Consider the following 27,526-nt stretch of genomic DNA (forward strand, 5'->3'; position numbering starts at 1 on the left):
GCTGTTGATACTTTGGAAGAGAAGGTCAAAGAAGGCTTCTCCTGGGAGGTGTCTTTTAGCCCAAAGGATGCCGAGGAGCTACTGGGCGTGGTGGGAGATGGAGGCAGATCAGGCCAGGCAAGAAGCATGGTGTATGCCAGGTCCTAAGGCCTTGGGCAAATTCTGGGAGATAGTGAAGGGACAGGGAAGTCTGGGGTGCTGCAGTCCATGGGGACGCAAAGAGTCAGGCACGACTCAGCTACTGAACAGCAGCAGCAGCAAAAGCCTCATGTGCACTCCTAGGGCAGAACAGAGGCCACTGCAGCTAGAAGAAAGTGAGCACGGAGTAGCTTGGCTGGTGCTGATGTGGAAGAAGCAGGCAGAGGGCGTGGGTGCCGTGGCTTTGCAGGCTGTGGTCTCGGTGAGATGGGAGTGGTGGGGGTGAGATGGGTGGGTGCCCTTCTGTAGAGCTCAGGCTGTCTTGCCCCTGCCCTCCTGTCCACTGTCATTTCCACAGCGGGGTAGGGAAGTAAGAAGGAAGGGAGTTCTTTCTGTTTCCTTAGGGACGTGGGGGTGGAGAACTAGGGTGGAGTTTTGGTTGCTGGCCAGCGGGCAGTGGAGCAGTAGCAGCTTTGGGCTTCTGTGGCCCCCGTTGGCCTGGGGATGTACATTTCCAAGACTAACACCATTTAGTGTTAGGAAAAAAAAAATGAACTTGGATTTCATTGGCTAGGCCTGTGAAGATTTGTGTTTTTTTGTTTTTTTTTTAAATTTTTTCTTTTTGCCTCTGTTCCTCCAAATTTGATCAAGGGACATTTTTTGGAGGGCTGGGTGATATGGGAAAACCACCATTGCCCTTGAGGGAAATACATTCTTCTTGGAGTGAACCAGGTATGGGGTTAAAAAAAAAAGAGAGAGAGAGAGATGGGCCATTTGGTTGTCTGAGGAGGCCCTGGTTACTCTACAGTGATATGGCTGGTATGATTCAAGAAAGGGCTCTGCTTTAAAAGCTTGGAACCTGAAAACAGGCCTCTCTGGGGCTTGGGGCTTTGCCACGGAGCCTGTGGTAGAGGCCTGGCCCCCACAGCGTGCCCGTCTGAGCTAGGCCAAGTTCACGGGCACACCCGCCCAGTCTGGATGTCTGAGGAGGACCTCGGGTGTGTTTAGGACAGCTCTGTAATCAGAATCTGGGTCTCCAGGAGGCACTGGAGACTCTTTCTTGTTTTCCCTTTGTTCTCAAGCTCTTTTCTTCACACCACACTGCTGCTTCTGGTCCTGGCTGGAGAAGGGAACACAGGTGTTGAAGGGATTGGCCTCAGACTCAGATCCCGCCCTGAACTGTAGGTCCTTCAGCTTCCCTGGGGGCCATAGCTCCTCCCGTTTCCAGCTGTGTCCCTGGGCTCTTTCGGTCAGAACTGCTCGGACAGAGCTCCCGGCCACCCTGAAGAGCTGTCCACCCCGCTCATGCTGCCTCATGGCGCAGCCATCTTCTAGGACCAGCTGTTGGGTGATGGCCGTGCATCTTCCTGCCTCTGAACCTCAGCGATTGCTCTTCCCTCCACCTGCACAGAGATGTCTCCCGCCTCTCCTTCCGGACCCTTTCAGAAGCAGAGCCCCACCCCTGCTTCCTTCTCGTTCTTCCTGGCACTTAAACCACCTGTCATGACACAGTCATGTCTGTTTACCATCACCTGTCTCCCCCACTTAGATTGTAAGCTCCCAGAGAGCAGGGAGTTGTATCTCTCTTGTTCCCCACAGTATTCTGGGGCCTCAGCACCTGCCTAGCACATAGTGGGACCCACGGGTGAATAGTAGCAGCATCCCCTCCACTCTGACTCTGTGTAGTATGGCTCCAGCTGAGGCTAATTTGAAAATCACAGTGACTCAGTCATGTTTTCAGTGAGACAGGAAATGAGAAGAGATTCCCTATGAACTGGGTGTCCAGGTGCCTCCAAGTAGCTATTTATGCAGGATCCGGATATGGGAACCATTGTGTATTCTGGAAGGCATTGGGAATGTGTTTATTTGTGACTTGTGGAAGGATTCTTTACTAGATGTGTGACCTTGGGCAAGTCACTGATGTTTTAAAAACCCGCCTTCTCTTTTAAGAAACAGCAGATTAAGTATCACTGACCTGATAGGCTTGCTGTAAGGATTGCAAGCGACCAAGCTTATCAAAGCACTTAGATCAGTAATGTGTATTTGTTATGAGTTATTGCTCACTTTGGCCTGCACCGACCTGCAGTAGCTATGAGCCAACAAGAATTGTCCGTGTAGACCTGATGTTGTTTATTCACTTGAATATGGGGCTTCAGGAGCTTGTTTATGCGGCTGTTCTTAGGGTTTACAGAGGACAGGACCCAACCAGACAAGAGAGGAAATAAGCTGTGGTGTGGAGGAAGCAGGCTTGCCACTCCCTCCTAAACAAGATTGGCAAGGTGTGCCCACCAGGATCCCCAGGGCTGCTGTGACAACACAGATGCTGGGCTCCACCCCAGGGTTGAGGCCCGCTGCTCTGGACTCTATGGAGAGTTTGGCGCTGCCCTGGGTCCCTTTTTAAAGGTGTGTTAGCACCACTGAGTGACTTTGGCATCTTAGAAACAGAATGTGTGATTGTCATTGTCTCTTATTCAAAGATAAGTCTTTCTCTGATGGGTGTGGGATGGACCAGTGCAGCCTCTCTCGCTTTGTCTATGAAGTGGGCACCTTTGGAGCAGTTTCTGGGGGTGGATGGTGAGTGGGGAGGGCTATGCTGTGGCTCCTCTTTCTTGACAAGGAAGATGCCCTGGAGTCATTGGGGACTTCGGATGACAGTGGACTTGACCTTTCAGAGCCTGTGGACTTTTCTATACTGATTGCTAAGTTGCTTGAGTCCTTTTCCATGCAGCTGGCAAAGTGTTAGGAAAAGGGAGAAAGCAGCCCAAGAACTCCATCCTGGCTGTTTACAGATTCCATAAAGCACTAACTACTGTCCACAGGCCTAGATAAGATACGGTCTCAGATTGTGCTGCCTCAAAATTCCTTGAAATCCTCACGACCCTCCCCACAGCACAGGAATAGGTGCAAGTTCAAGTCACAGCTTGATTGCCTCCAGCTAACCCAGGAGAGCGTGCAGTCAGTGATGCTGAGCCTCCGAAGCTGTTCTTCACTGGGTGGTAATTGTTCCCTTTGTGACCTGGTCTGGCTGCCTGTGACAACTGCAGGGTGAAGGGCTCACTGGTGAGTTTAGATGTGGGTGAGTTGTCCTCTGAATGGCTTGAAGAACTCAGATGAGCTGGAGCTTGGTCAGTGACCGAGATGCTTCTTGGAAGGGTAGGGGATGTCAGGGTACCTGTGGCCAGTGTTTTGGAGTTCTGAGGTAGAATACATGGTTCTGACTGCATTTCCAGAGAGCATTTCATACCTTTGTGATGGTCAGAGTGATATGAACATTGATAGAAAATTCAGAGCATCTGGAACATGAGGCTGACAAAACCTGGGACCCTCCAGGCACTTTTCCTAGGTCAGCTTCTTTTTTCTTCAACTGTGAAAGGAAAAAAAAATCATTTTCAATTCCAGCAGCCATGTGAGTCACTATTTCAAAGCTGTTCAACACAAGATAAAAGATACTATTCCATAAAACACACAAGGGCAGAGGTAGTCCCAAGTCCATCATCGCATTCTTATAAATAAAGAATAAGGAAGAAAATACTTCTTACCCCCAAACCCAGATAAATTTGATTTCTCTCTAGTCCTTTATTTAAATGCAGATGGATATATGTATGCTTATTTTTTAAAATTGGAATATTTTATACCGAGCTTTTAAAGCTCATCTTTGTTGTATTTCCTCATCCATTAGGTCTTTTTAATGACCGTACACTTTTCCTTTTTCATCAAAACGTTTCATTCAATAAATGTTTATTGAGTTCTTGGGGTCAATAGCTTGTGGCAATAAACAGAGATGACAGGATGGACCTGCTCTCTGCTCTCCCCAGGCTCCAACCTAGTGATTTATTCCATTTTAGGAATAATTGGACATCATATAATGCAACCTTTTTGCTGGTGTTTGGGTAGTGTCCACAGCTTATCTGTAATAAATAACACTGTTCTCTTTTATAACTAACACTGCTTCGAATGTCCTTGTACATAATGAATGGACTGTATTTTGGTCATTGCTCTAACCGTATTATCTTTCTGTGGAAAGGTCACTTTCAAATTAATTTTCAAACATGTAACTGATGAAACCTGACATTCCTGGCAGTCAGTGGGAATGGGAGGTTGGGGTTAATTCATTTTTCATTAGCACCTTCCTTTCTCATTATCGCCCTGTCTTTTGCTGGCTTCTCCAGAGCAGTGAATGAATCTGCTCTGTGGTCCTCTGGTTCGAGCTCTGCCCTTGAGGGTGGCCATGGTAGAGAGGGATTTGCGTTAGGAGCAAGCCCAGATATAAATGATTTTTGGCAGTTCTGATGTAAGTCCTTGCTCATTGCACAGTTGGTTCTGTGCCAGTGAATCATGGCAGCCACTTTAAATGTAGTTCTCGATTGTGGCTGGGCCCAGAATCTTTGACGTGTGGGTTGTGCAGGTTCCAACAGAGTGGCTTGAGGATGGAACCTGGTACCTCTGACTCCACAACTGAGCCTGATGGACTGCAGGCTGGAGAACTCCTGCTTGGAAAGCATGTTGCAGGGGAATGGGGTGGGGTCAGCACATCCTTGCTTAACTGACTTGCCGATCTGGGCAGTCTCACAGCTTTAGCCAGTAGACCTATAAACCGATAGATCTTTTTCCACCAGCAGGACCCCCTTTCTTTAGTTTCCATCTCCTTGGACCCCAGCTATGGGAGAAGGTATAGCTGGCAGTGATAAATCCTTGACTGTTCTGCTCAAGGATATGAAAACCTCTTCCGGCCTCTCTTACCATTACTGTCATGGCTTTCCAGAAAGGAAAACTTACAGAGCTGCCAGGGCACCTGTTCTGAGATTTTGTTGATCTCCTTCTTTATCAAAGAACTCCTGGCCTGATAGAAACCAAAGCTTTCTTTCCCCAGAGGGACATTTAAAATGTTTTCACTTACTTTGATCTCTTCTTTATCACGTTCAATAAGTTTTCAGAACACAGAATTGCAATAGTAATGTTGGGATTAAATTTTTATTACTGAGGCTTTGAAGCACAAACAAAATTTTAAAAGTCTGTTAGTAATTGGAAACTGTAATCCTGCTGAGGATACAGTTTATGGCTGTAATAAGTATAAAACACAATGATAAATATGAAGATATTATACTGGAATTTGGAAGAATATTTTCCTTTCATTTCTTTATTAAACTATATGAAATTAGTCTTGAGTGTTCAGTCTTATCAAATATATGGGTTAACATTAAGACTAAGAATGCATACAAAAATACTCTGTATTAAGTTTAAAATTGCAATAAAACTCTTTAACAGTTCTTGCAGATTTAGCTGTGAAATACAAAGGTGAGAAACAATTGCATCACCTAGAAAGGTATCGCTTATTCAGCCTTATTTGTGGGAAGACTGTAGTTCATTTATTTGTTGGTTCATTCATTTACTTATCCACTTAGGTAACACACACTTACTGATTACTGTAATGTGCCAGGCACCATGCCAGTTTGTAAGGACTCAGAGATGAACTTGGGATCATCTTTGCCCTTGTGTATTTTATTGACACAAGTATCTTTTATCTTGTGTTGGAGTGTCTCAAAATAGTAACTCAAATAGCTGCTTGAATTGAAAATGAACTTTTTTCTTTTTTTCCACATTGGGAGAAAAAACATGCCTACTCAGGAAAAGTGTCTAGAGAGGCCAAGGTTTTTAATAGCCTTGTATTCAATTCATGGAATTTAAGGGAGAAGACACAGAAAAACAAGTTCTTCATTATGTTTAAGTGTTGGAGTTGCTCACAGAACTGCCCCATCAGTGAGTCTTGAGGGAGGTTGGGGTGTGATTTAACAGGGACACACGGCAGAAGCCCAGGACTTAATCCCTACTAAGTAAGTGTGTTCAGAAGCAGCAAGTCAGAGATGCTTGCTGGCTAGAAGGTCCATAAGGTTCCTTAAGAAGCAGTAAAGCATGGTGGGTAAGAACTGTTGGGTCTGGAACCAGGTTGCCTGGGTTTGGACCCTAGATCTGCAGTCACGTGGGACAAATTAGTTAACCTCTAGGTACTGTGGTTTACTCATCTGTATGATGGAGATGGGAATGGCAACATGTTTCTCATATTGTCTTGTGGGACCAAATGAATTAATCCATGTAAAATGCTTAGCCCAGTAACTAACACATGAGGTTCAATAAATGGTATTGCTGGTGCTGGTGGAGGAACAATAGTAGCAGTTGCATCAATATAGTGATAATAGCAGCAGTAGCAACCTTAGCAGTAGTAGTATTGGAGTAGAGTGATGATGGTGAACATCAGCATTCTCATCATCATGAATTCCTTTATACCGTGTCATAGAGTCACAAAAGGTCCATCTATGTAGGTGGGATCAACAAGAGATAGTAAGTCACATTTATTGATGGATTGTGTTTTAAGAATCGAGGAAGAATGTCTTCTTAATGCTGATGTGACCACCGTGTATTGTATCCAGGGTGTGTGTGCCAGCAATAACTATCACCAAAAGCTGTGGTTGGGAGACTCTCACCAGGAGTCCTGCTGCCTTTTAACACAAGGGCAAAAGGCTGGAAGGGGTTACCAGCTCTTGAGAGGCCTGCAGCATGGGCCTCTGTCAGCTCCCACCTTCTCGTTGTACTTTGCATCACATTTGCAGTAGTGTCACCGTGGAAGTCATACATAATGCAAGTTTAGTGACTATCTTTTCACTCTTCATTCTTTCTCCCATAACCCTTGTGTCCAAGTTCTATCTTGATAGCTCTGCAGAAGGGCAGTGCAGAAGACAAGCGTTGGGAGAATGTGCTTAATTCAGTGGTTCTCGAATGGAGTGCAGTTGTACTCCCCAGGAGGGACATTGGCAATGTCTGAAGACATTTCTGGTTCACACAGGAGGATTGCTACTCTCATTTAGTGTCTAGAGTCCAGGGATGCTACAGACACCTTACAGTACAGGATAGCCTCCTTCCTCCTGCTCCCCACCCTCCTGGCAAGCAAAGAATTATCTGACCGAAGTGTCAATAGCGTAGAAACTGAGAAACCTGAGTAAAGACAGACTAGCAGATCGGGCCTCTGTGTCTGGCTAACTACTATTGCTGGTAAGAGTTAAATGCCTTTTTTACACGTGGATGCCTTGGCTGACAATTCAGGCTCTGGGCAAAGAGGTTGAGACTGCGGGGCAGGGGAAGGGAGATGGATATCATTTTTCTGAGGAGTGGTTTCTTTAGAGTGCACGCAGCCACCTCTGAGCAGCACCATGGCCCCCATCTGTGTGGCTAGCCTCTGGCAGTCTTCAGAGCTCTGGAGAGGCAGTCAGTGCTTCAGAGTCAGTGTAAGACCAGAGCTGGTGGCTGACTCCTGCTGCCTGTGTCAGCTAATGATGTGTCAGGGACAGGCTGTGAGTCACACTGGTTGTCAGGCTGCAGCCCCCGAGGAGCGTGATCTCATGACCCTTTGGATAAAACGATAAAGCTTTGCATCACTCGGGGAGAGATTTCTCTAGGAAGGATGAGAGCGTTTTCCAAAGGTTTTATTTTTTTAACTTACCTATGTAACAGACAGTTATGTAGCACTTATTATGTGCCAGGCAGTGTTCAAAACATTTTACAAATATTAACTCATTACGTCCTCATTATAACGCCAAAGAGGTAGGCTTATTCTTTTCACTCTTGTACAAATAAGGGTACAGAAGTGGAGAGAGAGGACTCAAACCTAGGAAGTGATTAGAGTCTAAGCCCTTAATCACTAGGCTGAAAGTCACTGAATTTCACACTTGGTTTCTTTTCTCAGCCCTGGCTCTTGACTTCTGGCTGGTAGCAGCGAGGCATCAGGGAATTAGGCAGACCTGAGTCAAGTCCCCATTTGTGATTTTGTATGTCTGGAACCACGAGCATATTGCTTCCTGTCTGAACCTCAGTTTTCTCATCTGTAAAATGAAGTCACACCTGCTTCATGGAGAATATGAAGTTATTAATAAATGCAGTTCCTTATATATGTACATGGCACCTGATAGACATTCAGGAACTCTTAGTTCCTTTTTAACCTTCTTTGTTATAATCTTATTTTTGGCCAATTGCTCTTTTGCATGGCCAGCTTATCTTAGTATCTGTGGGTAACATACTCAATGAAGAATAAAAAGTAGACCTGGTCAGATGTTTGTTAGAGAGACTGAATGCACAGACTGCTACAGATCTTAATGCTGTGAAGAAGTCTTACGTTTGGTGTTGGGAGTGGCGGGGAGATTGAGATTATGCTAAGCACAAAGATCCAGACTTCCAGGATAAAGATGTGGCTTCTGTTTCCAGCCTTTAGTGAGCTTCAGTGATGCTGTCTGTAAACCCCGGAAATGCAAACTTGCATGTCAGTTATGTGTCTTGTTTCTGTTCGGATGAGTGTTTCTCTCTTGACTGGAAATAGAAAGCCTGCCTGCTTGTTAGTGGACGGTCATGGGCTGTGCTCTGGGTTGGTGGATTGGTCCAGACTGTGCTGCTTCCCTGGCCAGATCTGAGCACCTGTTCAGTGCAGGTGTGCTCTGTTCTCAGCAGAATGGAAGGTTCCCCTTTGTCTGAATTCAGGATTTTGCTGCACCCTGCTCCCCTGGCCCACTCCCAGCTCATAAGTGAATCTGAATTCTGTTCACATAGCTGCTGCCCTGTGGTCCTCCTGCCTTGCTCACATGTACGAGTCAGACTGTCTTTGAGTTTCCAGAGGAGGGGGGCTAACTTAATCTCTCTCTGTGTGTAGAGTACCTTGTATACAAACTTAATAAATACCTTATGTAGGCCTGAAGATAATGCGTCTGTAATTTATCTGGAGAGAAGTACATTTCTCTGTAACCCATAGCCAGATATGTAAGAAAGAGAATCAACTCGTAAATGTAAGCACCAGAAGAAAATAGTCCCAGCATCTAGAACAATGCTTGGCACATCGTAGTTGTTTAATTAATATCTTTAATGAATGAACTCCTTCCCTGATAGCTCAGTTGGTAAAGAATCCTCCTGGAATGTAGGAGACCCCCACTCGATTCCTGGGTTGGGAAGATCCACTGGAGAAGAGATAGGCTACCCACTCCAGTATTCTTGGGCTTCCCTTGTGGTTTAGCTGGTAAAGAATCTGCCTGCCATGCAGGAGACCTGTGTTTGATCCCTGGGTTGAGAAGATCCCCTGGAGAAGGGAAAGTCTACCCATTCCAGTATTCTGGCCTGGAGAATTCCATGGACTGTATAATCCATGGGGTTGCAAACAGTCGGACATGACTGAGCGACTTTCACTTCGAATCAATGAATGAATCTGGTGTGCTTCTAAATTGCATTATAGTTAACTTTGGATTATCCAGCATATCTGAAATCTGAAACTGTAGCTTTTATCTTGTTGTTGTTATTTAGTCGCTGAGTTGTGTCTGACTCTTTTGTGATTCCATGGACTGTAGCCTTCCAGGCTTCTCTGTCCATGGGATTTCCCGGGCAAGAATACTAGAGTAGGTTGCCATTCTCTTCTCCAGGGTATCTTCCCAACTCAGGGATTGAACCTGCATCTCCTACATTAGAAGGTGTATTCTTTACCACTGAGCCACCAAGAAAGCCCATAACTTTTTATTAAGTATTACCATATGTAACCAACGGCAGTAAAGACTTTTCAAAAAATTGGGACTTGCAAGAGTATACAGCACTAAAAAACAAACAACAACAACAATGAACTTGATCTGGAAGTTTTCAAGGCCTTGCATTTGGGGCTTGTCATTCTGTGTGTTAGTAACCACCATGCGAGAGGAGGAAGAGTTGAATGCTTTGGTAGGATGCTAAATAACAGCATCTCTCAACCTACTAGCCGAACAGTTTTATGTCACTTACTGTGAAGCTTGTGTTACAGAGCGAACTGATGTGTTTTGGACTCTCTGGGCCCCTTGAATGTGGCCTCTGTTGCCTTTCAGGTGGAGTTTGTTAGGACAGATCTTCATGTGGTGCTTTTTGATTTGCCACATTTTGAGGGAAAGAGAGAACGAGCGTGAGTGTGCATGTGTGTGCCAGGCCGATATGGGGGGGACCGGAGGACATCTAAGCTGTTGTACTTAAACACTGTGTATATTTTCTGTTGCAGATCTGAAGAAGACTCTTGCTGTGTTGCTGGATAACATTTTGCAGCGCATTGGCAAGTTGGAGTCAAAGGTGGACAACCTCGTAAGCAATGGCACAGGGACAAACTTGACCAACTCCACCACACCTGTTCCCAGCTTACTTGAGAAAATTAATGTGGCAGGTAAGGACCACGAGTCTATGCCCAGATGTGGAGTCAAGGCCTGCTCTGAACTAGGAAGAGAACCACAGGGGCACAGTGGTTCTTATTGGTATAAGATAAATCCCATCAACTTAGTATGGTCCCTGTAACCCTAACTTTAAATTTATTTTTGAATAATGTGTTCAAAGGCTTTTACAGTCTCATGATGTGTAATATTGGGTGGTTTCTGTGATATGTTTCCCATAATGAGCTCCTGGAATTACTTTTAATGAGAAGATTCATAGCAGGGATAAAGGAAATACAGAGGTGATCTGGGAGGCTCACACCAGGTAGAGGTTCCTTCCCCTCCCCATTTTCATCAAACAATTTCAAAGTCTGTTCCACATAATAGATTCTCTCCTCCCTGCTGTTAAAGAAGAGCCATGGCAAACTTGCCTCCTTTGTGGATCCAGGGAAATAGGCGTTCTAGAAATGGCATTTGGGGAATAAATGGCCCCTGCCTGATCTTGGCCTGATTCTGTAGCCCCTTGTGGACACCTGGATGTGTGTGTCTGACCCCCTTCTTGAAACTGGACTCTTGGATAAAAGAATAGAAATGGATTTAAAACAATCCCCATATCATACATAATGTGTATTGTCTACAGCTCACATTTGGATCCACCCACCCACTCCCCCACCTCCCCCACATCGCTCTGCCCTGACGTTGGCCTCTTGGCCTTTGTGGTTAAGCTAGGCCTTGCCCTTGTTAGGTGACCACTGTCATTTCCTGGGGACCCAGGACAAAGCAAAGAGCTTTGATGAGGATAAGGATTAGGTGCTTTGAGTGAATGGCTGTGAATAAGTTGTCTATACTCCTGGTGGGTGGTATACAAGCTCTAGCTAATGGATAAAATAAATAGCTGGGTTACTTTTGAAATTTTAAAAATCTACTTTAGTACCCTCTCTGGCTTGTTTTTCTCTCCCTTTCTTATAGGAAACTCACAGCCTTAAGTGGAACGAGATTCTTTTCCTTTCCCACCTCCCAGTGTCAAAACATTTAACTGTTTCACATTATGCAAGCTTGTTGTATTACCTTTCTGCTGTGTTCTCTGCCCTTTAGCAAGTTTTAAATTGCAAACTATATTTCTAATAATCCAAAGTATCTGACCAAACAGAGGCATTAAAAATAACTTTTAATTACAACACAGAGGCAGTGTCATCTGGGCCATAAATCCTGTCTTCCTTGCAGTTTCCAGCAGCTTCTGTAATTAGACAAGAAAACCTCCCACTGTGTTGAGCTGCTTATTAATAAATGGAACCCAGGCCTCTCCAGCCTCCACTCCTCCACCCCTGTTCCCAGTAGGAAGTGCTGTTGAGAAGGTCCTCTCTGATTTCCTGGCAGTTCTGTAGGTTCCTGTTTCAGAGGGTTGTGTGTGTAGGGGGGTGGTGGTGTTCTGTCTCTGGCATTGCTGCCTCCCACTGCCTCTGTCCTAGAGGGCCCATGTCCATGTGTCTACCATCATTCTTTTCCCTGATAAGGGACCTCACTGCCTCTGATTGTCTTGTTTGTGTGCCAGGCTCACAGGGAGATTTCCTGCCTGAGTTTCAAGTCCCAGGGTACACAATTGTGGAATGAAATGTGATGGAGGCAGTGACTACTCTTTTCAAATGGAGTCCCTGGCCCATGCATGGAGCTAGTACACTTGATTAACAAATATCTCTGAGCACATTCTCTAAGTCAGGGGTCCCCAACCTCCAGGATCGAATGCCTGATGATCTGAGGTGGAGCTGATAACAATAGTCATAGAAATAAAGTCCAAATAAATGTAATGCACTTGAGTTACCCTGAAACCACCCCCCTTTCCTGTCCATGAAGAAATTGTCTTACATTGAATAGATTCCTGGTGCCAAAAAGATTGGGGACCTCTGCACAAAGTCCTTGGATTTGAAAAGGGCTTCTTTAAAAGTGCCACTGGTGCTGTGCTTTTACTAATATTTATAGAACCAGAGAATTTGGTTTTTTATCTTTCCTTTTTGGGAAAAGGGAGCTAATTTAAAGTTCTGCCTTTGATAACTAACCTCATTCTTAATTGTTTTCATCTTTCGTGTGTGACACGCCCCATACCTTTGAGATTTTTACTGGCCAATTAGAAAAATAATACACATGCATGGAATAAAGCAAACTATGGTCACTGTAAGAGGGGCTGTCTTTGGAAGGCTTCTGATAGGAAGGTAAACTTAGAAGGTGGTTAGGACGGAGGCAACTGGGGATTGAGGAGGAGATGCAGACTAGAGATGGATTGCTACCCAGGTAAGATGTTAGAAGGAAGGAGAGGAAACTCGCCATTCTCTGCCATTAAACTGTTTCCAGTTCCTGAGCCTTGGAGGAACTTGGAGCCTTGCTTTTGTTTATTCTTCTCAGCATCTCAGAAGTAAGTGCTTTCGCAGGTTTTATGAGTTTAAGTATGTGGGAGGGGGTGGGGCTGAGGTGAAGACCTCCTCATGCCAAGCAGAGAAGAGATTGTTTTCCCCGCTCCTTGCTTTCCATTTTGTGAATCATCTCAAACAGTGAGTCTAGAAAAATGTGCTCCCATTTTCTTCGAGGTTCCTAGAGAGCTGGCAGTTTCCTGGACTACTTAATATCCTGTCTAAAATGGAAGTTTTTTCTGTCCGAGGGTCTGTTTCTTTGGACCTGTGTGTTAAGCAACAACAAAAAGAAATGTCATCCTTCTGTGAGTGCGTGCATGCATATGCACCCCTGCCAGACACGGCACTAGCCACAGTGACTATAGATGTGATGTGAAGAATGCAGGCATCCGCCTTTATTTCCTCCAAAGGTCGGAGGGGCCATTGTGTCCTGCAAAGAACACACATGTATTTTTATTTGCCAGGTCTGTGGGTTAGTGTGCCATAAAGAGGGCCAAAGCGCTTGAGTTCCCAGTCCTAGTTCATGGTCAACCCCTCATGGCTTTTTTGCCCTCTTCCCTGGTCCATGGCCAGGCTAGCAGTTCTCACATCCCTCCTGTCATAGCAGGGGTGGCTTTTGAGCTATGAGAGTTCATTTTTTATTGGGTTCCAATACTAGTTGAGTGAAGTGGTTCTTCCTCCCTCGCTGCATTAAGACATGTGGTAATTGCTCAGAAATGTTCTCCCTGGTGTGTCTTTACTGCTTACTCTGGTGTCTTATTGCTAACGGATGTTTCTGATTGCTCACTGTTGTGTCTTATTGCTCGCTGATATATCTTCTGGTTGACTATAAACTGTATCTAAATTGGATACCATAGCAGTTGAAGAAGAATTCTCTAAATTTATTTTCTTTTTAGGGATATGTGTGTGTGTGTCTCCCCTTGCCTTGCTCTGTTTAACTATGTTGTATGTGATTTTTATCCAAAATGGCTTGTCTTACCAAATTTATTACTCTAGGGCTTTTTTATTATGTGAAAATGAATGTTCCCCTAGAGAAACTGTGGTGGAAATGGACTTTAGGAAAGTAAAGAACCAGATTTGAACTGCATTTTTGAGCAATCTTTATCTTACTGAAGAGGAAGGTGAATCAAAGAAATGAAAAAATAGATTGAAAAAAACCCCAAACCTACCTTTCAACCAATCATGATTTCTTCAGGTTTAATCACTGATAGAACTTGTATATTTCCTTGTCAAAATTACTTATTTTAGGAATGATACTTGGGTGTTTTTTTTTTTTTTTGAAAGACCAATTCTGCTTTTCTCTGGATTTGTGATTTTAAATTCTGAAGGGGAGAGAATAGGGTAGGGTTGGTGGTTCTTGGTCACGTACTGACATGGGGAGAGGTAAAGAGCTACAGGTGTGTAATGTGAAAATGCTGGCCTGCTGAGGACTGTCATTGTCTGCTTCTATCCTTGTTTGGCCATCTGTGTCTGGTTCAAAGCCTGGCTGTTGAAGGTGTTTAGTAAGTACTGTCCACATTGATTGGATTATGCTGGAGGGGAGAGCATTTCACTTCTGCAAGGAATTCCTCCCTGTAGCTCCCCTTCTCCACTTACATGTACAGGGATTTGCTTACAAGTGGGACTTGGCTTCTCATTTTCCTGTTTTAGACAACAGTGGCAGACACCATCTAATAAATACAACTCCGTGTTTCTCGACCATGACTGAACTTCCTGTGGGTGATTTGGTGCTGTGGAGCCCTGATAGTATGTGATGGTTCCCACTCTAGGCTGTAATATTTGCAGGGAGTGGGGATATTGTGCAGCTCTCTGGTGAGGGGAGGGGAAGCAGGAGTGTGGGCACTTGTGTGTACAAATTTATTCATTTATACTCTCAAGGGCTTGTTGTCATTCAACATCAGCTGAATAACTGGCCAATGCTAACAGTTGACTAGAAGACAGAACATCATGACCACATCCATCCCCTTGTGCTGTGATCGCTTACAGTTGCAAGGTGAATGAATTGGGAAACATTCGCAAAATCGAAAATACAGGCACAGCTTAAGAGGATGCTTTCTGATACTGAGTCTAAATTGAACATTAGGCAGCCCTGCGTTTTCCAAATGTAAGTTTCAGCATGCAACATATTCTAGTATTTGGAGTTGAAGTGTGGTGTATTTGAACTGGGATGTTTTTCTCAAGAAAAGAACCATAATTGTTATTCTTAGCATTCGAAAATTGAAAAATGTTCCTGCTGAGTTCCAGGGACTGTGTTTGGAAGTGCAGCTTCCCCCCTCTTGGTGCTGCTAATGGACCTTGAAATGAAGTCGAACCTGTGCTGTTTCCTTGTTTGTGTCCCTGTGACATCAGATATGCTGGCCTAGCACCTGGAGTGTCCCAGCCCCGCCCAGAAACCAGCACAGCGGATGACTTTCCCAGGATCAGGTTTTAGCCTGTCAGTGGCACTCCAGGCTCTGCCTGAGAGAAAGGAGAGAGAAAAGACTGATTTTTATTAATTAAAGAAAGATTTTTTATTAATCTGAGCAAGAAGCCAGTATGTTCCTTCTGTCTATCTACCTGTCCTTGTCTGTGTCATTCTTTGCACAGGGGGCAGTCAGTATTTGGCTACTTGTCAGAAACAATCCCTTTAGTACCATCACAGGGAATGTATGTCTTTGTTGGTCTGGTTTTCACTTTATGTGGTCAAGGGCACTTTGATTTTTATCACAAGGAAGGAGGAAAAGGAAGAAAATACAGTTCAGGAGGAGTGGTGCTGACCTGTGTGCCTGGGTATTTTTCTTTTTTCTTTTTAGCTTCTTATTTTGTATTAGGGTATAGCCTTGTGATAGTTTCAGGTCAACAGTGAAGGGACTCAGCCATACATATACGTGTATCCATTCTCCCCCAAACTCCCCTCCCATCCCTGCTGCCACACAACATTGAGCAGAGTTCCATGTGCTATACAGAAGGTCTTTGTTGGTAATCCATTTTAAATATAGCAGTGTGTGCATGTCCATCCAAACTCCCCAACTGTCCCTTCCACCCCCTGGCAACCGTAAGTTTACTGTCTAAGTTTGTGCGTCTCTTTCTGTTTTGTAAGTTCATTTGTATCCTTTCTTTTTAGATTCCACATGTAAGGAATGTCATAGGATATTTCTCCTTCTCTGTCTGACTTGCTTCACTCAGTGTGACATTCTCTGGGTCAATCCGTGTTGCTGCACATGGCATTATTTCATCCTTTTTAATGGCTGAGTAGGATTCCATTACATATGTGTACCACATCTTCTTTATCCATTTCTCCATCAGTGGACATTTAGATTGCTTCCATTCTTGGCTCTTGTAAACTGTGCTGCAGTGAACATTGGGGTGCACCTTTCAGTTCATGTTTTTCTCTGGATATGTGCCCAGGAGTGGGATTGCAAGGTCATATGGTAGCTCTATTTTTAGTTTTTTAAGGAACCTCCATACTGTTCTCTATAGTGGCTGCACCAATTTACATTCCCACCAACAGTCTAGGAGGATTCCCTTCTCTCCACGTGCTCTCCAGCATTTATTGTTTGTGGATTTTTTGATGATAGCTCTTCTGGCTGGTGTGAAGTGATATCTCATTGTAGTTTTGATTTCTCTGTGCCTGGATATTAATATCATTGGTTCTCAACTGCCTGGGGTTTTTTCCCCCCAGGCAGTTTTGGTTGTCACAACGGAGAATGTTGTGATGTCTAGTAGACAGAAGCCAGGGGTGCTGCTGAACAGCCTGTGGTGTACAGGCTGGCCCACAGCAGAGAATTATCTAGCCCCAAATGTCAATTGTGTGGTAGTTCAGAAACCCTCATCTATAAGGCATTGTTAAAAATTGGTTTTCCCACTTATGACCCGTGGAGAAAGATGTTTGAGACATTGAGGTTTCCTGATCACCAGCTGAAACCTTTAGTCTCCTTCCCCATTCATACAAGGCAGTTTGCAAGCCTCACCACTTTTTGCTTTGCAACTGGTCTTTGAAACCTTTAAAAAAAATGTTATACACTCCCAGAAGACTGTTCTAGGATTCTGACCTTAAGAAGCCTCTTTCCTGGACCCAAACCGTACAATTTTGGCAATTTGCATTTTACTCTGGCTTATATAGAATATAATTATTTCTTTTCATAAAAGAGCCACTAATTCAGAATAATGATGGCAAAGTAGTTGGAGAGAGTGGATTTAAATTACCAGGATGTTTTAGAAGAAATTCCATTTTATTAATTTTAACTAGAGTATATAATTATCTAGATATGAGCGAGTAAATTAACTAAGTTAAGGGAAGCAAGAGAGGTCCCTAAAGATCTACTTCACAGCATGAAATACCCTCCAGACCTTAACTGGAGCAACATAAAAGAAGATGAGACAGGAAAGGTAGGTTGGGGGATCTGTGAAGAGTTTTTAATGTAGTACTAAGGAGTTTCTGTCTTATTCTGTATGCAGTGACAGCTGATGAAGGTTTAAAGCAGACAGATGATTAGATGAGGTCTGTATTTTCAGAGAAAAATGTGGATGCAGAATGCTTTCAAAGGGGGTCATAGAGAAGCCAGGTGAAAGTTTAGTTGACGCGTGTAGAAGGATTGAAAGAGGTGTGTGAGGGAGGCTAGGGAGAAGGAGAGGATTTGAGATCCACATCAGGTGGAGCCCACCTGATGGGGTTGCTGGTGGACCATGGGAGGGGTTGAGGGAAGAGGCATCATAACCGATTCTCAAGGATGGAGCTTACATGATGGAACACGGGGGTGGTGCATTTATGGAGGAAAGAAGCCAGCAAAGGCAAGATTTGGGAAAGACAGTTGCCATGTGTTAATGTGGACTTTGGAGTATAAATTGCTTTGCTACAAGCCATTTGTTTAGAAATACCAGTTTAAAGGAAGTTGGAGCATTAGTTCTCAGGAGATGAGGGACAATGAAAGGCAGTGTTTGTTTCATGCTGTTGCTGTTGCTAAGTCACTTCAGTCGTGTCTGACCCCATGCGACCCCATAGACGGCAGCCCACCAGGCTCCCCCGTCTCTGGGATTCTCCAGGCAAGAACACTGGAGTGGGTTGCCATTTCCTCCTCCAATGCATGAAAGTGAAGGATACGCTCGGTCATATCCGACTCTTAGCGACCCCATGGACTGCAGCCCACCAGGCTCCTCCATCCATGGGATTTTCCAGGCAAGAGTACTGGAGTGGGGTGCCGTTGCCTTCTCCGTGTTCCATGCTACCCAGGCTCACACCCTTCTCTACTTTGTGACATTGGGTCTGTTTCTTAATGTTTCTCTCTTTTTTATATTTATTTATTTGGCTGTGTCGGGTCTTAGTTGTGGCACATGGAATCCTCACTGCGGCGTGTGGAGTCTTGTGTTGTGGCACGTGGGCATCTGTAGTTGTGGTGTACAGGCTCAGTGGTTGCGGTACCCAGGCTTAGCTGCCCCACAGCATGTAGGATCTTAGTTCCCCAACTAGGGATGGAACCTGAGTCCCTTGCATTGAAAGGTGGAATCTTAACCCCTTGAGCACCAGGGAGTCTCTCTTAATCTTTCAAGGCTTACAATTCCTCTTCTATAAAATTGGGAAGATAATAATAGTGCCCAATAGTCCCCCAATAATAATAATGGGGGTTGTTTATGAGGGTTAAGTGAGATCAGCAAACTACATAGAAACATACCTGGTGCAAAGTCAGCACTAAATAAACATTGTTAGTTACAGTTTAAAGGCTACGCATTTGGAATATTGATATAAGAATGAAGGCCATATTGATTAATTATTAGTTGTTAATGTTTATATGTAATATAATACTGACTAATTGTTAATATTACCACAGTGAAACTAATAACTGATATTTGGATAGTGTTTTATGGATAAGAAAATATTTTCATACACGTATATTACTTCCTTGAGTACTTTAAACTTGAAGTTCCCCAGTTGACCTTTTTGTCCGTTCTTAGAGACTTTTGTTTGGAGAAGGCAATGGCACCCCACTCCAGTACTCTTGCCTGGAAAATCCCATGGATGGAGGACCCTGGCAGGCTACAGTTCATGGGGTTGCTACAAGTTGGATACGACTGAGCGACTTCACTTTCATTTTTCACTTTCATGCATTGGAGAAGGAAATGGCAACCCACTCCAGTGTTCTTGCCTGGAGAATCGCAGGGACAGGGGAGCCTGGTGGGCTGCAGTCTATGGGGTCGCACAGAGTCAGACACAACTGAAGCGACCTAGCAGCAGCAGCAGCAGAGACTTTTGTTATCAATACTGAGAGGAAATCCACATATTTATCAGTAATCAAACAGAAATAGAATTGGGGGCCCATGTAGTTGGCGGGTTCAGAAGATGAGGCCGAGATCACATTGCTGGATGCAGGCAGGCTTGGGACCATTTCCAGGAACCTCAGCAGTACTGCTGTGAGCATGGGCGTCACTCTTTGGCCATCCTCACAGGGTGGTGGCAGAAAAGTCACCGGAGACTCTAGGTTTCTGGCAATAGTATTTGGGAACAGCTTGGGTTGCAGTGTATGCCTCTCCATGACCCAGTGACACTGCAGTAACCTCCTGACTGACTTGGCCTACATCACATAGGTCACCCCGAGGTTTCATGATGGGAGAGTGTCCCTAAAAAGATTCCAAGCAAGCAGATAGAACATAGACAATGACCACAGACTCCTATCATGTTATGGTTTGGATTTCCAGAGTCATCATAAGCCCAGCTCAGGCTTTTCTTTCCAGCAGGGTTCAGAGGACAAGGCTTCTGGAATGCTAGCCTTTCTGCTCCCCCAGTTTATTTTAAAGTCATTATTGAATTGTTACAATATTGCTTCTGTTTTATGTTTTTGGATTTGGGGTTGGGAGGCATGTGGGATCTTGGCTCTCTGATGAGGGATCAAACCTTCGCCCCCTGCATTGGAAGGCGAAGTCTTAACCGCTGGATTGCCCGAGAAGTCTCCTGCCTCCAATTTAAATGCTGCTGTGGCTGAGTGTGTACCCCAGCCCTTCTGGGAACTGGCCCAGCCTACAACGTGCTCTTTGTGTGTGCCTTAAACGTTGCCTTGTTTTTGTCCTCAACCTGGATGCCCTCCATTTTTCTAGCTTACCCTTATTTATCATATTTTTTCAAGCCTCACCTGAAGCACTGTTTCCCATAAGAAGGCTTCCTTGATGTCCTTCACTCTCAGGGATTTCTTTATGCTTTATGTTCCCCATGACTACTATGTGCATCCCTGGACTTTTCCACAGCCAGGCTCCAAGCTCTTCAAAGGCATCGGCAAAATAGCCTGTGTTTTTCCTTTCAGCCCTGTAAGCCCGGTATATAGCAGTGAGCAAAAGTAGCTCAGTCGTGTCTGACTCTTTGTGACCCCATGGACTGTACAGTCCATGGAATTCTCCAGGCCAGAATACTGGAGTGTACAACCTTTCCCTTCTCCAGGGGATCTTTCCAACCCAGGGATCGAACCCAGTTCTCCCCCATTGCAGGGATCCTGGTAAATAGCAGGATTTCAATGAATGTTTGTCCAACTGAACGCATGCCTCCCGCATCTGGAACGGGAGGAATGTTTGTCCAGCTGAACGCATCCTGGCCACACACCAGGTCAGCCACAGTTCTGAAACTTTTAGCACGACACTGGTGTCCACACTCTCAGTTCTGAATCACTGTGTCCGCTGCCTTGGCAGTTTCCTGAATATTTTAGGAATTCCTGAAAGTACCTAGAAAGTTGACTGCTAAGTTGCTCAGAAGGAAAAATACTTTTGCTTTCCTGTGCTTTCTGGAAACTATGATTCCGTAATAAGGTAATTTACTTTGTCAGTTCTTCACGGGTAATTATAAAAATGTAAGTAGGATTAAAAAAGAATTCTCACCAGCTACACTGTATTGAAAGTGAAAAATATTAGTCGTTCAGTTGTGTCCGATTCTTTGCAACCCCGTGGACTGTAACCCGATAGGGTTCTCTGTCCATGGGATTCTCCAGGCAAGAATACTGGAGTGGGTAGCCATTTCCTTCTCCAGAAAATCTTCCCGACCCAGGGACTGAACCTGGGTCTCCAGCATTGCAGGTGGATTCTTTACCATCTGAGCCACCAGGGAAGCCTTATATTAGGGATTTCTCTGAATGAAGAGTTTTTGCAGAAGAGAGGCGGGGACCCACCAATCTTAGTGCTTTGGACTCGTTACTGACACTTCAAAGTGGCTTTTTCCATTTCAGAAAGTGAGAGTGAGTATCCCTTTGGGGGGATGCCATGCTTCCCCAGCCGTTTGAGGGAACGCATCAGGGTGAACAGCAACCCTTAGGAGCATGCATGGCGGTATTGGCCTTGGGAACTTGTGCAGGCTTTACTGTGTTTATGAAAATGCCTCCAGGGTGGTTCTGCGGATGGGAGATAGGACATGCCAAAATTAGACGTGTTTGTTTTAATCAGAAGGCGACAGATCCCACTTGCTCTAATTTGGCTTAATGAGGTATGTGTATACAGTTGTGCTATCAGCTTGCATATGGTATTGATTCAAAAGACGTTCCACAGCGACAGCCCCGCATATGCTTTACCCAAGATGTTCCCTTGTCTTTGCCGCCTCATCCTCTCTCTACCTGTTTAACACATTACTTCAATAGAAGCCGTCTAGAGCCTGAGATGTACAAACCCAGCAACTTTTTGGAATGAAAGCTGTTTGGATGAAGCAGGGGACTGTCTCTGTCTCCACGTGGTTGAAAAGGATTTTTCCGTTCAGAGGCTTTTGCGGTTTTGAGGGATTTTCTTTTAAACCATGCTTTTGCTTTGCATATCCCTAGCTTCTAAAATTAGGCAGCCTCAATGAAAATCAGTTGCCAGTTCAGTTTTTCTGTCCTTGTTGGATCTCAGAAAAAGAAGAGATGGAGCCTCTGTGGTAAAGGTGGTCTGAAGTTCTTGGCTGAGTTTAGAAATGAAGGACAAAGGTGTCCAGTTTGAAACGTGAAGAAGAGGATCTGAGTTGCCCCATGGTTCAACCTGCTGACCTCATTTCATGGCGGTCTCCTTTTTCTGTCCCTCCCTGGCCTGTGGACATAGGGCATATCTCATGTGCGTAATCACAGCCTCCCAAGTCCATCCGTACCAGACTGAAGTTCTGTTGCATTGACAGAGTCAGCAGAGGGGCTCCTGTCATGGGTTAATAGAAGGTTTGCAATGCATTTTGATGTGCTTTGAGGTAACCAGCTACACTATGAACTCCTTTAAAAAAAAATTCTTTTTTATTGAGGTATAGTTGATTTGCAATGTTGTATTAATTTCTGCTGCACAGCAAAGTGACTCAGTTGTACGTATATATACATATATATTCTTTTTTCATATTCTTTTCCGTTATGGTTTACACAGACCTTGTTTATCCATCCTTATGTATAATAGTTTGCCTCTGCTAATCCCGAACTCCCTGTCTACTTCTCCCCACCTTCCTCCCCCTTGGGAACCACGCGTCTTGAACTGCTTTAAAGCTGTCTTGATGTCTCATCTTGGTGAACTTCCCAAGTCAGCATTTACAGTGGGGACTTTCCTCTCTGCTTGGGTGCAGCTGGAAATGGGCTCTTGAAACAGAGTCATTATGAAAGAACCATGGTGAACAGCAAGTGAAGCCCTTGTGGGAGGGGAGGGTGGCCAAACTGCGGTCATAGGATTCTGGTACAGACCCTGAATCCTGACTGCTTGGGTTCACATCCCAGCTCTTCCCCGTCCTAGCCGTGTGTCTTTGGAGAAACCCAGTCAATTTCCTTATCAGTAAAATGGGATTAGAGTACCTGGGCTGTGGTGCTGTTGTGAAGACTGTGACTTACTCCTTGGAAAATACGGAAGGCCACACACAAAATAAGAACTCAGTAAAGTTTGGGCACTGGGACGTGCACAGCTTAAGGACACAGTTCAGGGTTGGACCTGTGGGCCAGGCGGGTAGAAGATGGTCAGTGCTTGGTGAGTGTGTAAACTAGCCAGTTCTCATGCCATTTTTCCTGGAGAAAACTGGACCTGAGGAACAAAATTCCTGGAAGCTTCTGGCACTCACAGACTGTACAGTTGTTATCAAATGATCTTGAGCAGAACTCGCAGTCCCCTTTCTAACCTGCTGTTGGTGATTTCTTACTATTGCAGAGTCTTAGCTTTGTCGAAGGTGCCAGAGACATAGTGATGCCTATGTTCTCCCCATGAGTGGCAAGTGTATGATGAGATAAACGTGTGCTGGGAGCCTGGCATGGCATCTTGTCCCCACTTACCTACAGATCCCACCCTTTGTGGTTAGTGCCCTGTTGGAAGGGAGGAGTCCAAACATAATACAGCAAACACTGATGTGCGTTTTATACCCAGCCCTGTCTGGAGGGTGCTGGGTCTTGTGCCAGGCTTGGGGCGGTAGAGGTGGGGTGTTGGGGGCAGATGGTGGTGCAGCCAGGTCACCAACAGAAGCTAAGGCTGTTGTGGGCAATATAGGGCTTGCCATGTAGCAGAGAAGGAAGAGAGGTTGACGGTGCTCATGGTACCTTTCTTGGCTTTCAGCCTAGAGCTTCTTTCAGGACCTGTTGGCTTTGCCTGGGGAATGACCTTCAAACTCTGTAGCCATCTGGGGATAGGTCTGGGAATGGCCTACAGGGATTGGCATAGAAGGAATGTCCACTGAACGATGGCTGTCATATGGCCTTCGTCACAGCCAAGTCTGGCCTTCTGGAAACTGTGCTGACCCTTCACTGCACCGTCTCACTCCAGAGCAGGGTGGGGAGCTCTCATGCTGTAGAGTTCAGCTCCCAGGGGAAGGCAGTCATTAACCTGTCTAAACTTTATGCTAATATAACTTTCTCAATAATTGCTCTCATTAAGTTTGGTTAATAGGAGCAGTACATGTTATAGCAAGATGAGCTAAAGAACAAAGTAAATATTTAAGACTTTATTTCAGGGTGCAGTTGGGTTGGGGTAAAGAGAAGATTAATAAAAGCTGAGTCTGCTGGTGTCTGACGTGGAAAGACAGTGGAGTTCTTGGATGAGGCTCCAAGGGTTTCTCTTGGGTGGCTCCCCTGTACTGAGCTGGGGGAGGCCAGTGGGTGTCTTCTGGGGGACAGTTGTGAGGCCTGTTCTCTCCTTACGTTTCTGGCCCCCATGAGATGGAGTAACATGGCAATGTAGAGAAACTGCCTTCTCTGTACTCCCAGGCACGCCGTGAGGATTAGGAAGGTGGCTGTTGGCGCATGGCTCTGCCATGCAGGGAGGATGTTGTTCACTAAAGGCAGAAGGCCATTAGCAGCAGCTGAGTTGGCCAGGGAAGCCCATGATGAATGCCTGCCCCTGACTGGGCGTGCTGACCTGTCATCTGAGGGCACCAGGGGATTAATTTAACATGGTTTTCATGCCTCTAGGCTACCAGTGACCAAAAGCAGCCATAATCTCTTTGAGTTTATGTAATAATAGGGTACTATTCTCTAAAGGAAAGGCTTTTATAAACAGGACTTTACTTCTGTGTTATAAAAAAGGGGTAAAATTTGACTGCTAAAAATTTAGAAATTGCAGCTAAGCACAAAGATAAAAATACAAAGCAGCAGTTATTCTATAACCCAGAGATTAATTGATTTGCTGCTCTCCTACCAGATACTGTGTGTTCTGTGCTGGGTACTTCCTACTTCCTAGGCACTGGAGATAGAGGGGTGAGCAAAACCAAGTGTCTTCATTCATGGAGGTAACATCCCAGCAGTGAAGGCAGATGATCAACAAATACAGAAACACACTGTGCCCAGGGGCGATAAATGCTGTAGGAGACAACTAAGCAGGGTGAGAGATGCGGAAGGGGGCTGTTTCAGGCTGGGGGGTTGCCAGGGAAAAATCTCTCTGAAGAATTGGCATGGATGGAAATCCAGATGAACAAGGAAGGGAACCACGAGGCCACCCGGGGGAGGTTGGTCCATGCACAGGGATCCCTGGCACAGCCTTCCTAGGTGCATTCAAGAAACACTTGTGTGCCCTTTAAATCTTTTACTGCAGAAGATGGTTTATTAAAACCCCAAAGAAAACATTTACTATCAACTGTATCACTTGAAGTTTATGCTTCTGCTAGACTCAGACTGGGTATCTGTGAGATGATAATGGAACCATGGTCAGGTGTTGTGTTAACGCAGGGGTTTGGTAGGTGATGATCTGCATATGTGTAGAAGCCATGAGTACAGGCCCCATGCTCGAGCTGTTGCAGTTTGAATCTGACTTCCACCAGCTGTGTGGCTTTGGCTAAGTCATTTAGAGAAATCAAGTCTCGGTCCCATCATCTGTACTACAGAAATTAGTTCACTGGGACATTGGGAGGCCCTTGTGAGAAAGTATATACGAAGTAATGGCAAACAGAAAGTGACCAGAAAATACTGGCTATTATGATAATGATCAAAATGAGGTTTTGGCAAATGGTAGGTGACTTTGTGGAGAAGGCAATGGCACCCCACTCCAGTACTCTTGCCTGGAAAATCCCATGGATGGAGGGGCCTGGTGGGCCGCAGTCCATGGGGTCGCTAGGAGTTGGACACAACTGAGTGACTTCACTTTATTTTTTCACTTTCATGCACTGGAGAAGGAAATGGCAACCCACTCCAGTGTTCTTGCCTGGAGAATCCCAGGGACGGGGGAGCCTGGTGGGCTGCCGTCTGTGCGGTCGCACAGAGTCGGACACGACTGACGCGACTTAGCAGCAGCAGCAGCAGCAGCAGGTGACTTTGTTCCATAGACAGGTTAACCAAATCTAAAAAACCTGTTGTCCATTGTATTGACAGGTGGGCAAGAGATGAATTGGGAGTTTGGGATTGGCAGATGTAAATTATGATTTATTAGAATGGATGACCAACAAGCTCCTACTATATAGTACAGGGAGCTATATTCAATATTCTGTGATAAAGTGTAATGGAAAAGAATGTTTTTATGTGGAACTGAATCACTTTGCTGTACAGTAGAAAGTAATACAGCATTGTAAATCAACTATCCTTCAATAAAGTAAAGTTTCAAAAAATTGTATTTAAGGCACCAAAGTGGGGACAAGTTCTATTCATTTGCCAAGTAGGCTTAATATAATCAAAGCTTTAACAGAAGGAACATGCATTTGGGGTGGGGTTTGAGCTTTCTGTCATGAAGTAGATGCAGATTTGGTTGCAACAACTTCTCTGTTTTTGCCTGTCTCTTCAGATTTGAAACCATTGTCGAAGAATGTAGTGTTTGTTTTTGTAGAAAGTGTTCTCAGATTTGGGGATGTTGGTGTGTGACAGTGAGTCTTCAGAAGGACACAGTGACGTCATCATTGGTCCTGTGTGGTATTTGTGGCTTGATCTACACTCGGTTCTTAGCTTTCAGCTTATTGCTTCCTGAAAGATGGTACGTAGATGAGAAGTCATCATGGTGTTTCTGGGTCCAAGATGCAGATTTTCTTAGTGTTTCAGTCGCCTCCTCTGCTCTCCTTGACTCAAGATGAATTCTTGGACACATGGAGTCATGAGATGAAGGTCTGCCCCGCATCCCAGCTCCACAAGAATTCCTTCTACACATGATCTCCAGCCTCTGCCTGCTCTGTTCTTAGATCCAAAGGAGAGAATCATGTGCATTCCCCTGGCCACTGGGTTTTCTCTGTGTGACGTCAGGGATGCCAAGATGTGGGCATCAGTGCTGGAAGGTTTCTGAGAATATGTGAGTGGCTCGTGATTGACTGGCTAGCATTTAGAAGATTTCTGAATGTAAGCTGGCCACAAGTTTGAGGAATCCCAGGCCTCTTATGCAGTGAACTGTGGTGAAGGCGTATAGAACCAGGGACCCAGGAGGTCTGGGTTCTAGACCTGCTGCTGTCAGACTGACTGTGAGATCAGGTTTTCTGTTTCTTCTTTCACAGACAGATTTTCATGGACTTCTAGAAGTAGAGAAGACTTTCTATTTAGAGCACCCTTTCTAGACTAAAGGATACTCTAACCTTTCCCCCAAATTGAGTGACTGCAACCTTCTGAAATCCTTGGTGGGCTGCTCTTCTAGCCTAGATCTTATGAAGCATCAGTGGATCTCTGTCTATGAGGGGTTAACAGATTATGGCCCATTGGTCACATCTGGCCCACCACCTGTTTTTTAAATAAAGCATTGAAATCCATTTGTTTCCATATGTGGCTGCTTTTATGTTACAAATATAGAATTGAGAAGTTGTGGTGGAGACCATATGATCCACAGAGCTGAAAAATATTTACTTCCTAGCTCTTAACAGAAAAAGTTTGCTGCCCCTGGCTCTAAATGAGTGGTACTCCCTGGAGTGCAGTGCATGGCCTGTGCTTTGTGAGCTATGGCCCTAGTAGGGCTCAGCCAACATAAAAGATAACCATCTGAGTTTGGGGCCATTCTGATCACTCATCTTGGCTTTGCCTTCTAGAATAACTCCTAGTCTTTGGAGACTTGTATCATGTGACTGCAGAGTATTCCTTTTCAGGCATTACATCCTCACCCTCTCAGATCTGTCCCAGTCCATTCCTGCATGATGTGTGGTATCTCCATTCCCCTCCAGACCCCATGCTGTCCTCTGAGCATGCTCCAGTTTGCCAGGACTCTGCACTTACAGTGGGATACCAGAGTTGTGTTCATTCCTCTGGAAACTAGCTGCATGGTCCAGAGCTTGGAAGAAAGGAGGGGCCTTACCTTCCTCTTGATGCTTTAAAGTTTTTATTGTCTTCTGAATTAATAGTTTTTTCTTCCATTTTTTGCTTTCATTTAATCAGTGAAAGAGCAGAGCCACAGTGGTAGCACTAGAGACAACTTCCAGGTTGACAGTGGCCCATTGATCAGTATGGTACTGGTATAATTGCTGGACCAGGTACAATGCAACTAGTT

At 44.9% G+C, this 27,526-nt stretch overlaps 1 protein-coding gene across 35 annotated transcripts in view; it reads left to right on the plus strand.

Annotated features, from left to right (window-relative positions):
- Positions 1 to 27,526, plus strand: part of MGAT5 (alpha-1,6-mannosylglycoprotein 6-beta-N-acetylglucosaminyltransferase) — a 397,826-nt gene that overhangs the window by 155,341 nt on the left and 214,959 nt on the right. For all 35 annotated transcript variants that reach the window (XM_086367683.1, XM_086367741.1, XM_086367539.1 and 32 more), the window contains one exon: positions 10,181 to 10,339. In XM_086367683.1, coding sequence (XP_086223809.1) covers positions 10,181 to 10,339 — 159 coding nt within the window. The remainder of the gene's footprint in view (positions 1 to 10,180; positions 10,340 to 27,526) is intronic.

The sequence above is a fragment of the Bos grunniens genome, chromosome 2 (assembly GCF_055505025.1).
Source record: "Bos grunniens cultivar Pamir isolate PY7600 chromosome 2, Bosgru_T2T1.0, whole genome shotgun sequence".
Taxonomy (NCBI): Eukaryota; Metazoa; Chordata; class Mammalia; order Artiodactyla; family Bovidae; genus Bos; species Bos grunniens.